At 41.4% G+C, this 14,859-nt stretch overlaps 1 protein-coding gene across 1 annotated transcript in view; it reads right to left on the bottom strand.

Moving 5' to 3' along the window:
• LOC141154783 (traf2 and NCK-interacting protein kinase-like) overlaps positions 1-14,859 on the bottom strand; it is a 329,519-nt gene that overhangs the window by 74,400 nt on the left and 240,260 nt on the right. Inside the window, exons 22-23 of the mRNA XM_073641189.1 lie at positions 13,330-13,430; positions 5,755-5,904 (exon numbers count right to left, since the gene is read on the bottom strand). Coding sequence (XP_073497290.1) covers positions 5,755-5,904; positions 13,330-13,430 — 251 coding nt within the window. The remainder of the gene's footprint in view (positions 1-5,754; positions 5,905-13,329; positions 13,431-14,859) is intronic.

Here is a 14,859-nt window from a genome sequence, read left to right as displayed (position 1 = left end):
GCGTTGTAGTGCGGTGAGGATTAATGGCGCCGGTGAAGAAACAGACAGAGGCTGTTCGATGCAGTCGTCCAAGGTTTTACTTACAATTCTTAGGCAATTCACAAGTGCACTTTACAGGTGAAGGCCTACCTCGTTGCGCTGCGTTCACCGGGCAGGGGTCCAGTCCTTCTTCAAGCAGCTTAGGAATGCCTGGCGGAACCTCACTTTCTCGTGTTCCTACTTTGACCATCTTCACACTTGGTCCTTCTCACCGCTGCCCTACACTGCCCACTCTCAATCCCGCTCGGGTATGCTGAAGTCCTTCCTGTACGTCGGATCTTGGACCAACCAGACCCCCTGGAGATTAGAATGAAGCAACCGATCCCTCCTGACACCTGGCAGGAGTGGGGCGTACGGGTGCCGTCCTGCACGCGCCGTACCCCCTGGGATCCTCTTGTAGAACGGAGCCAACTCCCTGCTCCCCTCCGGGGCCTCTATCCTGGGCCCTAACTTGCGGAGCAGAGCTCTGACTGAGCCTCTGCTCCCGGACTGTTCCTCTGAACAGCCCTCACTAGAAGCTGACTGGACTGGCTTAAAATGGCTTCCCTTTTTATATCTACTGTATAAGTGCTTCCGTTATCTGCTTCCTCCACCCACACCCACTATGGTTCTCCCTCCCTTTGGGTTCCCCCCTACTCCAGCCAGGGAAAGGGCTCAGCAGAAAACTACATTGCGTCTTGCCCCTCCTGCTGGCCTGGAGCAGTGTGGTGTTGGATGCAGGTGTTGGGGTTCCATGCAGCACTCCCATCTTACCTGAGAGAAGGGAGACACCACACCTCTGGGTGAGGTGCAGTATCTCTGTGGCGACTGAACCCTCAGGGGCGCCACAGAGACATGTTTATGTAGATAGCTGGTGTTATTAGGAAATGCGACACCAGGTACATCTGTAGGTTATATTACGAGCTCAACACTGTTTAACACATTCTTTGTAACAGATTGCACCTAAAATCCTGGACAAAATAGTCTGAACTTCTGCAATATTTTGTCCTGTAAAATGAGGCCCAAACTTTATGGAATCGCAAGAGACCCCAATATATTCAATCGGTTGCCACTAGTGGTTCGGGCTCTGCAATTATTTCCTCTAGGTTCTTATAGTTGTGGAATAGAGCAGAAATTAAAGCACACATGAGAACAGAGCCGAAGTTAATTGGGGTCTCTATCCTGCTTTCCTTTGGGTAAAGATTCTATAGACATGCAGAATGTAGCAAGAATTGAGTTTGAACATGTTTTTCCTCTAAAGAACTCCTACAAGAACTTGACTACCATGCTGTTTTCTTCCTAATGTACAAGAATTGCTTTACGTTAACGAACTGCTGAGTTATTAAATTCTATATTGTTTGTTTTATTTTATCTTCTTATAAGTGATAACATCAGCCAAGATAATGGAAGCTGCAAACACGTTTGCCACATCTATCAAAGAAAGACGCTACATATTTCTATCGGACTATGGAAACCTTCCACGTCTAGATCTGGGCCACCTTCCAGCATATCCCAGCGGCTGCAAGCAGTTTTACCTTAATTGCTACTGTGGTAGAGCAGAATCCTTAAATCCTAAGCAGGAATAGCATTTAGAAGAATAATAAGACAACATTTCTAAGATATGCTGGCCCGAGAAGTCCCATCAGGTCTGAAAAGATAGATATATAAAATATAGACGGAGTCTACATTCTACTATTTCTGTTTCTATTCTCCTTCACCCATCTACTCAGCCCTACACCACCCATAATCCTACACTGCTACATACAAGCATAAATTCGTTATTTTTATAGCATGTATGTACTTGACAGCACTTACCAATCAATACATACCAATGAATCCATTATTCTTATCCATTCCCCACTAAAAATTTCCAATGTTTCCTTCCCTACTAATATAATGCTAATTTTCTTTATAGAGGAGTAAATGCGTAAAAGGATAATATAATGAAAAAAGGGTCAATAAGGTGATTGGGCAGCACTCAATGGTCCACAAGTCCGACTTAGTTTCTGTGCAGACATTGACGTGTAACCTCCATAGTCTGATGGAGAATGACAGCCTGTGAATGTGTTCAGCAAGTGATAGAGTGTGACAGACAATATAAGGAATCCCAGACTAAGGCCACAACCCCACTATCAGTATTTGGTCAGTATTTTTTCTCGGGACTTGGAGCCAAAACCAGGTGAGGAACAATCAGAGAAAAGGTATAATAGAAACAAGTCACCAATTCTGCATTTATCACCCACTCCTGGTTTTGGTTCCCACTCCTGAGAAAAAATACTGACCAAATACTGACCAAATACTGATAGTTGTCTAAGGCTGGCCATACACATTAGATGGCTGTCAGCAGATCAGTGCTTCTGCCGATCATTCAGTCTCAGCCACACTCCCATACACAGGAGCGCTCCTGTGTCCTCTATTAGAAAGCTGCTGACTGACACATCGGCCGGGGGCTTATACCTGGTAGAACAATGCGAACGTCAGTCTGGAATCAGACATGTGCGATCAGCATCTCTCCCGACTATCAGTCAGCCTGTGCCCCCACACACATTAGACTATTGGTCAAACCCATCGATATGACAAAAACAAAAAAAAATTACCAGCACTTCCAAACAGAATAAGGCAAGTGTGAAAAGGTGCAAGTGTTCACAACTATTCAATATACACTGCTCAAAAAAATAAAGGGAACTATTAAACAACAGAATATAACTCCAAGTAAATCAAACTTCTGTGAAATCAAACTGTCCACTTAGGAAGCAACACTGATTGACAATCAATTTCACATGCTGTTGTGCAAATGGAATAGACAATAGATGGAAATTATTGGAATTATCAAGACACCCTCAATAAAGGAGTGGTTCTGCAGGTGGGGACCACAGGCCACATCTCAGTACCAATGCTTTCTGGCTGATGTTTTGGTCACTTTTGAATGTTGGTTGTGCTTTCACACTCGTGGTAGCATGAGACGGAATCTACAACCCACAGAAGTTGTTCAGGTAGTGTAGCTCATCCAGGATGGCACATCAATGTGAGGTGTGCCAAGAAGGTTTGCTGTGTCTGTCAGCATAGTGTCCAGAGGCTGGAGGCGCTACCAGGAGACAGGCCAGTACACCAGGAGACGTGGAGGGGGCCGTAGGAGGGCAACGACCCAGTAGCAGGACTGCTACCTCCACCTTTGTGCAAGGAGGAACAGGAGGAGCACTGCCAGAGCCCTGCAAAATGACCTCCAACAGGCCACAAATGTGCATGTGTCTGCACAAACGGTTAGAAACAGACTCTATGAGGGTGGTACGAGGGCCTGACGTCCACAGATGGGGGTTGTTCTCACAGCCCAACACCGTGCAGAACGCTTGGCATTTGCCACAGAACACCAGGATTGGCAAAGTCGCCACTGGCGCCCTGTGCTCTTCACAGATGAAAGCAGGTTCACACTGAGCACATGTGACAGACGTGACAGAGTCTGGAGACGCCGTGGAGAGCGATCTGCCTGCAACATCCTTCAGCACGACCGGTTTGGCAGTGGGTTAGTAATGGTGTGGGTGGCATTTCTTTGGAGGGCCACACAGCCCTCCATGTGCTCGCCAGAGGTAGCCTGACTGCCATTAGGTACCAAGAGGAGATCCTCAGACCTCTTGTGAGACCGTATGCTGGTGCGTTTGGCCCTGGGTTCCTCCTAATGCAGGACAATGCCAGACCTCATGTGGCTGGAGTGTGTCAGCAGTTCCTGCAAGATGAAAGCATTGAAGCTATGGACTGGCCCACCCGTTCCCTAGACCTGAATCCGATTGAGCACATCTGGGACATCATGTCTCGCTCCATCCACCAACGTCACGTTGCACCACAGACTGTCCAGGAGTTGGCGGATGCTTTAGTCCAGGTCTGGGAGGAGATCCCACAGGAGACCATCCGCAACCTCATCAGGAGCATGCCCAGGCGTTGTAGGGAGGTCTTACAGGCACATGGAGGCCACACACAATACTGAGCCTCATTTTGACTTGTTTTAAGGACATTACATTAAAGTTGGATCAGCCTGTAGTGTGTTTTTCCACTTTCATTGTGGGGGTGACTCCAAATCCAGGCCTCCATTGGTTAATAAATTTGATTTCCATTGATGATTTTTGTGTGATTTTGTTGTCAGAACATTCAACTTTGTACAGAACAAAGTATTCAATGAGAATATTTCATTCATTCAGATCTAGGATGTGTTATTTCAGTGTTCCCTTTATTTTTTTGAGCAGTGTATATATATTGGCGGCTTTTTCAGTCGATATTAGTCTAATGGGGGCTTTAAGGTTCAGGTCAGTATCATGCCTCCCTGGTGCAGAAGAAATGTAAATCATGCCTTGGTCAACACTCAATCCATGGCCCTTTGTAAAAATTCTATTATGGGAGTTGTCTGGGAATAGTAAATAAGAACTAAAGGTAATGTCATTAAACTCTTATACCTTTAATTAGCAAATGTTTTATCTAGGAAGGTAATTACTATAGAAGTAAAACAGTTGCCATCTTGTAACACTGATAGAAACCACTACTAGAATGTTAATATGGCAGGTGCCTATGAGCATGTGTATAAATGAAAAAGACAGACCGTCACATCCAAAACAGAAAACAGGTGTGTACAGGTGCTTATTAAGAGTAGCCATCTCCATATATAACTAACAAATAAAGTAGCACTCTGCAACGTTAAGTATGCAAACATGAAATATATGACATTTGAGTAGCATTACTGCTCTAGAAAATAGAAATAACTGAGAAATCTTAGCAGTTGAATTGGCCAATTTATGCGATTAATAATTCTCAATTATTTCTATTTTCCTGAGCAGTATTGCTATTAAATTTTCATATATTTCATGTTCGCATACCTGGCGTTACAGAGTGCTACTTTATTTGTTAGTTATGAGCATGTGTAGACTAATGTGACAAATGTCCATCCTCAGCTCGGTGAAAGTAAAGTTTAAAGTATAAATATACTAAGTACTAAAGTTCTAGGTGTAATTATTAGTGAGACTATGGAATGGCCGCTTATAATGATCCTTATCATTATAAAGACCATGATGCCAACAGTGCGGTAAAGATCCTTGTGCACACTCCCATTTACTCACTCATAATAGCAATTTAGAGGGAAGGATACTGCCATAATTATTATTTGACTGTTTAGCAAAGTCCATTGTCAACTCCATTGAATTTGTTCTTGAGATATTAACACTTTTCTCTACGGTTTGTTGCCTAGGATACCGACCACCACTGTGGTCTAACTTGAAAACACTGCCATGGAACTGGCTAGGATTAGGAGATGAGTGTGCTCCAGCGATCCCAGCCAGCTCCAAAGCAGCGCTTGTGAGCTCAGTAGAAAAGCGCTTGTAAGCACTGCAAATGTTCTACTGTCTAGCAGCGGTGGTCGGTCTCCAAGACAATGAGGTATTAATACAAGAAAAATGAAATGTTTTTTATCTCAAGAAAGGCTGAAAATGTGAATGAGCAGTAAACTTAAAAATTGTTTGTATTTAGAAGGGCAATCTGACAATACCCATTTATGAAGATGGAAATGACCCTTTAATATGGAGCTTGGTCTCCCTCTCACTTATTCTCTACATTCCTGGCTTCTCATATTGAGCTGAATGATACTACTATGGACAATTATTGTATAGCTAATTTGTACTGACGTTTTATTTTCTTCTAAGAATTGTAGGAAATTTCATTAATAATACAATTAAAATAGTATAATCTTATCCTACTTACATGTGTGGGCAGATACAGATCATAGGCCGTCCCAGAATCAACATCAATGGCATGAAATCCCACCGTAGATCCAAAAATAACCTTCAGTCTCTGCCCGTTTTCCACCGTTAGGTCGACAAATAATGGTTTTTGGTGCAGGGATGAGAACGACTAAAATAAGAACAGATATAAACAGAATATTAGACACTAATGGTCTGCTATGTAAGACTCATTTAATACTAGAGAGCATCAGGCAGCAGTATGCTACGTCCAGTTATCTCCACCTCCAGTCCTTCTCTTTGACCCAAATGTCCTTTAAGTGCTCCCACAGGTGCCCAAGAGCTAATGAACATCTCAGTATATGTAGATTATGAATCTGTGGTTGGTTCCATCACTACAAAGTGTAAGTGTGTGTGTGGGGGGGTAGATTGAGGTAACTGTACCTACAGTAGATTAGTGAACCATCTGGAAAAAAAATTTGTGTCTGTAAGGCCATGGTCACACATTGCAGAAATAATGTGTTTTTCGTTTTCTGCAGTTGTCCACACCAAAGCATGTAATAACAATCTCCTCTGGTTATTGCACCTCTGATGCATTTCATGCCTTTTCCCCATTATTTGATGCATTTTTAGTGCAGATGTGAAGCAGCATTTTTAATGTTGTTTTTTATAGTGCAAAAAAAGCACTTCAAAAAGTAACTGCAGTTTTTTACATACATTTCTTTTTTTAACTGCTGCCTGCAATGATAGAGGTTGCTAGTTTGATTCCTGATGAGACCAGATCACAAGAAAAGAAGAGAATTGTTTAATTAATACATGTAATTGTGTGCAGAGCAGAGATGCCGGTCCCACCTCTCAAAAAAGAGGAGTTACAGAGCGATGAAGATGCAGAGTGAAGACCTCTTCCAAAAAAAAAATGCTGTCTGGCCGCAGCTTTCCAGGCAAAATCAGCTGTCTGCTAGGGGGTCCGAAAAGCAGGATTGTCACTATCAAATAAGACACCTTTAACAGTATGAAAGTGTTGCCATTTATGAAATTAAAGGGAACATCTCATCAGATTCATATTGCCAGGAACACGTGGAAACCATGGAGTCTTTTTAAAATAGGCTTATATAATGGCATATGTCCAACAATAAGACAAAATATACTTTTAACCCCTTCCTAAGATCTTCCTTCATACATTTCCTACACTGCTACGTTACAAGTCCGTGATCTAGGCCACAAGGCTTATTATAGATCAGAACCAAAATTTTTTACTGAGCAGCCGTTATTGTTTGACTTACATTTGTCTTGAAAGATTTAGCAGAAAATAAAGCCGTAAATGTATTATAAAATAAACCTGATTGAAAATATGATGTCTCCTATGACAATGTTCCCAGTGTATGTCTCCTCTGAAATCCCCTGTTACATCTCTCCTTAAATCTCTGTTGTTTGAAGGCAGCACCGGGGATTCTAGCTTAGAACTCTAAAGACTTCCAATCAGTTTGATCTTGGACCTTGCTGCCTGTGAGACGCCCGCCGCTGATCCCACTGCTGATACTCAGATATAAAGAGCACAGTCTCACATAACTAACCTTTGATTTGAAGGTTATAACTTTGGATTGTAGTCTCAGCTGTGCCAAGCTTTATACCTAAATTATTTTATTTGAACAGCAATTTTTTTCTACATCATTCAGTTATGAACGCACAAAAAGCCGCCAAGGAAACCTCATTTTAATCTTTAGTTTCTTTGATGCAAATGTTTAATGTTGCATTGAGATAAGATGGAGATACAATGTATATAAACCAAATCTTTTACCCCAATACAGTTTATTAGCATTATCTTCTAAGTCCTTAAAGGGGTTGTTCCAAGAACAAAATACATTTTAATTAATAGATCTTGGAGTAATAATTTTTTCCATAATTGGATGTGTTAAAAAAATGTTCCTGTGCTGAGATAATCTTATAAATGTGCCCCTGCTGTGTACTGTGTAATGGCTGTATCTGACCGTACAGGAACATGGTCTGATCATACCACAGCTCCTGGGCAGGGGAGGAAGCAAAAGAGGATACAGACATTACAGCATGGGATCACAGCTGATTCTTTTGTGAGTATAACATTTCACTCCTGTTTTTAAACAATGTTTTACTTCAAAGAAAGAATCAGTTGTGATCCCCTGCTGTAATGTCTGTATACTCTTTGCTTCCCCCCCTGCCCAGGAGATGTAGTATGATCAGACCATGTTCCTGCACGGTCAGACACAGCCATTACACAGTACACAGCAGGGGCACATTTATAAGATTATCTCGGCACAGGAACATTTTATTTAAACACTTGTGGAACTTATTATTATACCAAGATCTATTGATTAAAATGTTGATTAAAATTAACTTTGTTTGTGAGAAAACCTCTTTAAGAAATTAGCTAACACATAAAGTAATAAAATGCAGGTCAATATCTGAGATAGATTAAGACCTTTAGATCTCTTGGGGTCATAGGTAAAGTGTCGGGCCAAAGACTTTCCTCAACCTGTACATCTTAGCATTTTATCTTGGATATCATATCATCAAATGTCCTGTTGCCTATTTAATGTTTTTGTATAAAGACTGAGATTAGTTTTTCAGGCATTTCAACCAGTGAGCAATTTAAAATCATCCTAAGGGCTCATGCAGATGTCTGTGCAACATGGTCCGAGCACAATGCAAGGACTGCGTGAAAGCCTCATAGAAATATATGTAGCTGTCACACTCTGATCGGGAAACCCGCGGCCAGTCTGTGAATTGCGGCCCCTGCACGGACTGTGTTGAACGAACATCTGCATGAGCTCTATCGCATTAAAATTAATCAAGTGGAAGAAAGAACCTCTTGTTAGAATCTCTGTTTGCATATAAGAGCCATTTTGCATTGAATTATTACTATAGATACATTTAGGGCTCAGTCACATGGCCATATTTTTGGTCCGAGTGCGATCCGATTTTGCACTTGGACCAATGTTATTGTATGGGATCGGGCACGTGTCAGATTTTTTCCTTGGACCAAGTTCCAGTTTGGTCCGATATCCGGATCGCACATGGCCTGCAAGTCTGAGCCTGTGGAAAACCTCGGACTACACTCACTTGGCATCGGAGTGCAGCCCAATTTCCATGGACTAATGGAATGGAGAAGATGGAGACATTTTTTCTCCATGCAGGAAAGGGGAGCAGGTCAGCTGTGACATCAGATATTGTGATTGGTAGATCTTGTATTATCAGCTGTGTATAGAGGTGTTACCTGTCATTGTAATCCTGCCCTTGATGATAATGAGACTGCATAATACTCTAATATTCTTAGCCCCAGTCTCTAAAACCAGGGTGTTCAGTGTGAAAATTGCTAGATTACGTTTGTGATATGAAAAAATAAATTGCTATATTTTTAAAAAATACATTTAACACAAACTTGATTTTAAAAAATAGGTAATTTTGTGATGATAGATTCTTTAAAGGAGTCTATCAAAACTCTGCAAAACTATTGCCAACTTTACCTTTCTGTACTATTTTAGCGGTAGAATTAATAAGAACATAATTTGAATCCAGCATTCTCCGCTCCTACAAGTGCCCTGTAAGAGTTCCCTAAGGATGCTTTTTTTTCTATTGGACAGGACTCAGACCCATACAATGCCACTTGTCTATTCACACATCGATGAAAATCACAGATCCAAGAAAAACCTAAGAGCGTGTCCTATACTGATCCAATGTTGAGGGTGGTGTCTGATAAAAACCAGCGCCTGCTAAGGCAGTCATCTAAGAGCAGAGGAGTTGAAAGGAGAAGCCAGGAGAACTTCAAATTAAGGGATTGATGAACTTTTGAGAGCTGCCCACCAAAATAAAACTTCATTTACTCATTAAAGTGGTTGTCTAACCTCTAAAATATAGTTAAATTTGCAAAGTGCTCATGAAAAACAAGAAACTTTGATATGTATATTCTGTTAAAAAATGAAAATCCTTTCCGTTCTCAAGAGTGAAGGAATTTTTAATTTTCTACTTATTGCTCATTATCTATGCTATAAGCCACTTTTAACAGAGCACAGTTCAGACCAGTGATTCAACCATGCCGTTGATAGTCCAAACAATCAATCATAAGGAGCGTTCCTCCTCCTGACAAGCAGGAAGCTCATAGTCAGGGGAGCGGTGTGCTCCTGAAGACAGAAGACAAGACTATCCTTTTTAATTCTTCTAAAACAAGACAATAAGGTAAACACCACTACATCTGTCCTATGTATTGCGATCAGCAGTTTTGCGAGGTCAGAACTGATGACAGACTCTCTTTTGGTGCAAAATGTACCCCAAAATGTAATCATTGGAAATGTCACTACTACAGTAGCATTTTTTCTCACTGGTGGTGATTTTAGTCATTGTATTGTAGTACCATTTGGGAATTGAATGGTGGTATTATTTGGACACACTGTGACATATTGTATTATATATGGACTAATAGGCAGTAGTATTTGACTTATGAATGGCTCTATGATGTCTGATAATTATTAAGCTAGCCAACAGCTATCTCTCTGACTCCCCCGTACACTGGAACGCATTGACCCTTGAGGTCCAACTATCCAAGCCTTAGTTTCTGCAACATAATGTTTTGGGTGACACTCGGGAAGTTCTCAACCCCATACACATTAGATGGTCAGCCGATCAAGCAGGTTCGGACCACTTTTATCTACAGTACAGACCAAAAGTTTGGACACACCTTCTCATTTAAAGATTTTTCTGTATTTTCATGACTATGAAAATTGTACATTCACACTGAAGGCATCAAAACTATGAATTAACACATGTGGAATTATATACTTAACAAAAAAGTGTGAAACAACTGAAAATAGGTCTTATATACTAGGTTTTTCAAAGTAGCCACCTTTTGCTTTGATGACTGCTTTGCACACTCTTGGCATTCTCTTGATGAGTTTCAAGAGGTAGTCACTGGAAATGTTTTTCACTTCACAGGTGTGCCCTGTCAGGTTTAATAAGTGGGATTTCTTGCCTTATAAATGGGGTTGGGACCATCAGTTGTGTTGAGCAGAAGTCTGGTGGATACACAGCTGATAGTCCTACTGAATAGACTGTTAGAATTTGTATTATGGCAAGAAAAAAGCAGCTAAGTAAAGAAAAATGAGTGGCCATCATTACTTTAAGAAATGAAGGTCGGTCAGTCTGAAAAATTGGGAAAACTTTGAAAGTGTCCCCAAGTGCAGTTGCAAAAACCATCAAGCGCTGCAAAGAAACTGGCTCACATGAGGACCGCCCCAGGAAAGGAAGACCAAGAGTCACCTCTGCTTCTGAGGATAAGTTTATCCGAGTCACCAGCCACAGAAATCGCAGGTTAACAGCAGCTCAGTTTAGAGACCAGGTCAATGCCACACAGAGTTCTAGCAGCAGACACATATCTTCAACAACTGTTAAGAGGAGACTTTGTGCAGCAGACCCTCATGGTAAAATAGCTGCTAGGAAACCACTGCTAAGGACAGGCAACAAGCAGAAGAGACTTGTTTGGGCTAAAGAACACAAGGAATGGACATTAGACCAGTGGAAATCTGTGCTTTGCTCCGATGAGTCCAAATTTGAGATCTTTGGTTCCAACCACCGTGTCTTTGTGCGACGCAGAAAAGTTGAACGGATGGATTCTACATGCCTGGTTCCCACCGTGAAGCATGGAGGAGGAGGTGTGATGATGCGGGGGTGCTTTGCTGGTGACACTGTTGGGGATTTATTTAAAATTGAAGGCATACTGAACCAGCATGGCTACCACAGCATCTTGCAGCGGCATGCTATTCCATCCGGTTTGCGTTTAGTTGGACCATCATTTATTTTTCAACAGGACAATGACCCCAAACACACCTCATGGCTGTGTAAGGGCTATTTGACCAAGAAGGAGAGTGATGGGGTGCTACGCCAGATGACCTGGCCTCCACAGTCACCAGACCTGAACCCAATCGAGATGGTTTGGGGTGAGCTGGACCGCAGAGTGAAGGCTAAAGGGCCAACAAGTGCTAAGCATCTCTGGAAACTCCTTCAAGATTGTTGGAAGACCATTTCCGGTGACTACCTCTTGAAGCTCATCAAGAGAATGCCAAGAGTGTGAAAAGCAGTCATCAAAGCAAAAGGTGGCAACTTTGAAGAACCTAGAATATAAGACATATTTTCAGTTGTTTCACACTTTTTTGTTAAGTATATAATTCCACATGTGTTAATTCATAGTTTTGGTGCCTTCAGTGTGTACAATTTTCATAGTCATGAAAATACAGAAAAATCTTTAAATGAGAAGGTGTGTCTAAACTTTTGGTCTGTACTGTATATTTGTATGGGGGCATTTATTGCCACTCTGCCAATCCCTTAGATGCATAATCATAGACTGACCATGTAGTATTAATTTTAAAGAGAACCTGTCACCAGGTTTGCCCCATAAGAGATATGGTCACCGCCTTTCAGCCCTCAAATACAACATTCTAATATGCTTTATATAAGGCTCCAATGTGGCCCACAAGACATGCAGTGCGCATGCGCCGGGGCTCTTTGACCTTTACCGGCGCATGCGCACTGCAGTACTTTGCTCCACCCTGGTCAGGGCAGAGAAGTATGCGTGTGCAGGAGCGTGATGCCGGGGAGACTGTGTGGATGACGTAGCATGCGACATCCACACGAAGCACAGAAGAATGACGGCGTCGAAAGAAGGAGGGAGGCGCCAGACCAAGACAGCGACACCCATCGGACCCGACCACCCCGCTGGTGAGTATAATAAACGGTGTTTTTCGTTTGTTACAGGCCGGATCGGGGGCTCATATACAGCATATTACTGTGCTGTATATGAGGGCTGAAAGGTGTTGGCCATATCTCATATGGGGCAAACATGGTGACATATTCCCTTTAAATCTTTGCAAGGATAGACATAGCTCAATCTTTTTCCTCTCGGCAGCACTAATGAATTGATTTATCTTCGACATCAACATAAGATAGAAACTCTTGTACTGTAGCAATTTAATACTAATGATTCTCCATCTTTCCTGAACTGGACTTGCTGATGCGGATCTGTGAAACATGATGAGTTGATCCAGATTACCAATGTAAACTATACAACTCGCTCTGGAATCCAAAGACCAAGAATGTCCCCACAAAACGCAACGACCATTACATTTTGAAATTTCCGTAATAGAAAACTAAGACAAATTTCAATATATAAAGTCAATCCAGAGTTATGACATGGCAGATAGTATCACACAGAAGCTTATAAACTCATACACCTGAGTAATAACCTAATAGTCTTAGGTCATTGAAACTTGCACATAGATAAATGATCAAACTGTCATAGTAAGACTGAAAATAAATCAGAGACTTAAAATATGAGTATTGTCCAATTTACTGTGTGAGTCATCTCAGCAGTGGTTGGTTTCTGCTGGAGCAAGTAGCTGTTATAGTCCTAACATGAGCAATAATCGGAGATAAAATTAAATGAGGAAACACTTTTAGGGTGAAAAAGAAAGAAGACGAGAAAGTGTATTTTGGAAAGCGCAATTTAACGGTAGTTGGACAGACACTGTTCAGTGCACAAGTGGCACATTTTATACAGAAATGATGGATAGCTCACCTTAAAAGCCATAAATTTATGGTATGGCTTTGGCGCCCATGCATACACTTCCACAGAGTTCTTCAGAGCAATAACAAGGAATTTTATTCTTTCGTATTTAACTGCAATGAAAAAAAGAAAAAGAAACATCATGAGAAGAACAAGAAACATTATTTTAAGTGCTCATCGTGGATTTATTCTATCAATATATACAGTACCTACTGAATGTTAAGGTTATAAAAATGTGTCCATTACGATAATCTTGAAAACATCTATCATTTAGATATAAGTAATGTACATACTACATACTATGAGTTGTTTGTAAATATTCACATTTACCAGAAAAGCAATGGTTTGGAGCTACTAGTAATCTAGACAAGGATAAATCTATAGTTTCCAGTAGTGAAAATGCAATGAATTCAATCATTCCTGTCTTTTCTGGTGACTTTTCAGAATAAGATTTCATGCATGTGTACATGAAGACTAACAATGTTCAAGTTTATTTTGCATTTTTGCACCAGTTTTTTTTCATCCCCTCTGCAGTCTTTATTGTAGGTGGAGACTATTTACTATGATGTTTCCTATACATAGTAAACAGGGATAAAGAGATTCCTTGCTCTTCTTTCTCTGTTTAATACATATTCACAAATGGTAGCAGCAGCATGGAGGAACCCATTCAACAGTACTGAGCAGTGTAGTGGTGAATCCAGGTCTAGAATAAGCTAAATCACTCTCTGCCTCTGCTTGTTTTCACACTCTGCTCTTCACTCCCCCCCCCCTTCCATTTTTGTTGGCATTAATTGCTTGTTGTAACCTGACACCTCACTGTGCTGGCAATCTTCATTGAATTATCCAAGATGGATTTGAGCTGGTTTTCAATGTGGATGATGAGTTGAGGTGGCAGGGGGAAGTGTGGATGGAAACAAGTAGCTCATAAGTGGAGAAAGAAACAGAATTCTCTGACAGGATATATTATAAAGTTTGTTATCTTCATGTGTACTATTGATTTATGCAATGTTTGTTGAAATGACAATGACCATTTAAATTATTCTCTAGTGCAAATGAAATTTAAAGCCACACTGCAGGATTGACTGAGGATTAGTGGTGAAAGAACATAAAAGACTTAGAGCACCACTCCAGCATTTTTTTTATTGCAGCACTGGAGTGGTGCTACTAATATAAGGCCCCTGCACTTAGTCTTATACTTACCATTCGCCATCTTCTACTGTTACCCGCCTGTTCCGGTTGGACTCCATCTGTTAGTGACCTGCCATATCGCTCCAGTGTTTCATGGAGCTGTGCGGAGGTCACTTTTCAATACAAGTCTGTGAAAGTGTGGCACCCTGCTGTTCACAGGTACCACAGGACCCAGGGTGCATGGACGGACTTCTCCACAAGAGGCACTCATTACATACAAACACCTCCACCTTTCCACCTCATACCACCAGAGGGAGCCCGTTAGGGATATATATATATGGAGGGTGGAGCCAGGCAGTCAGTCAATGAGAAGAGTCAGTCAGACAGAGTCAGAGAGTCTGAGAGCGTGCTGAC

The sequence above is a fragment of the Phyllobates terribilis genome, unplaced genomic scaffold (genome assembly GCF_046119375.1).
Source record: "Phyllobates terribilis strain yellow unplaced genomic scaffold, ASM4611937v1 Scaffold_7__3_contigs__length_470593459, whole genome shotgun sequence".
NCBI lineage: Eukaryota > Metazoa > Chordata > Amphibia > Anura > Dendrobatidae > Phyllobates > Phyllobates terribilis.
This window is presented reverse-complemented; position numbering and strand designations above follow the sequence as displayed.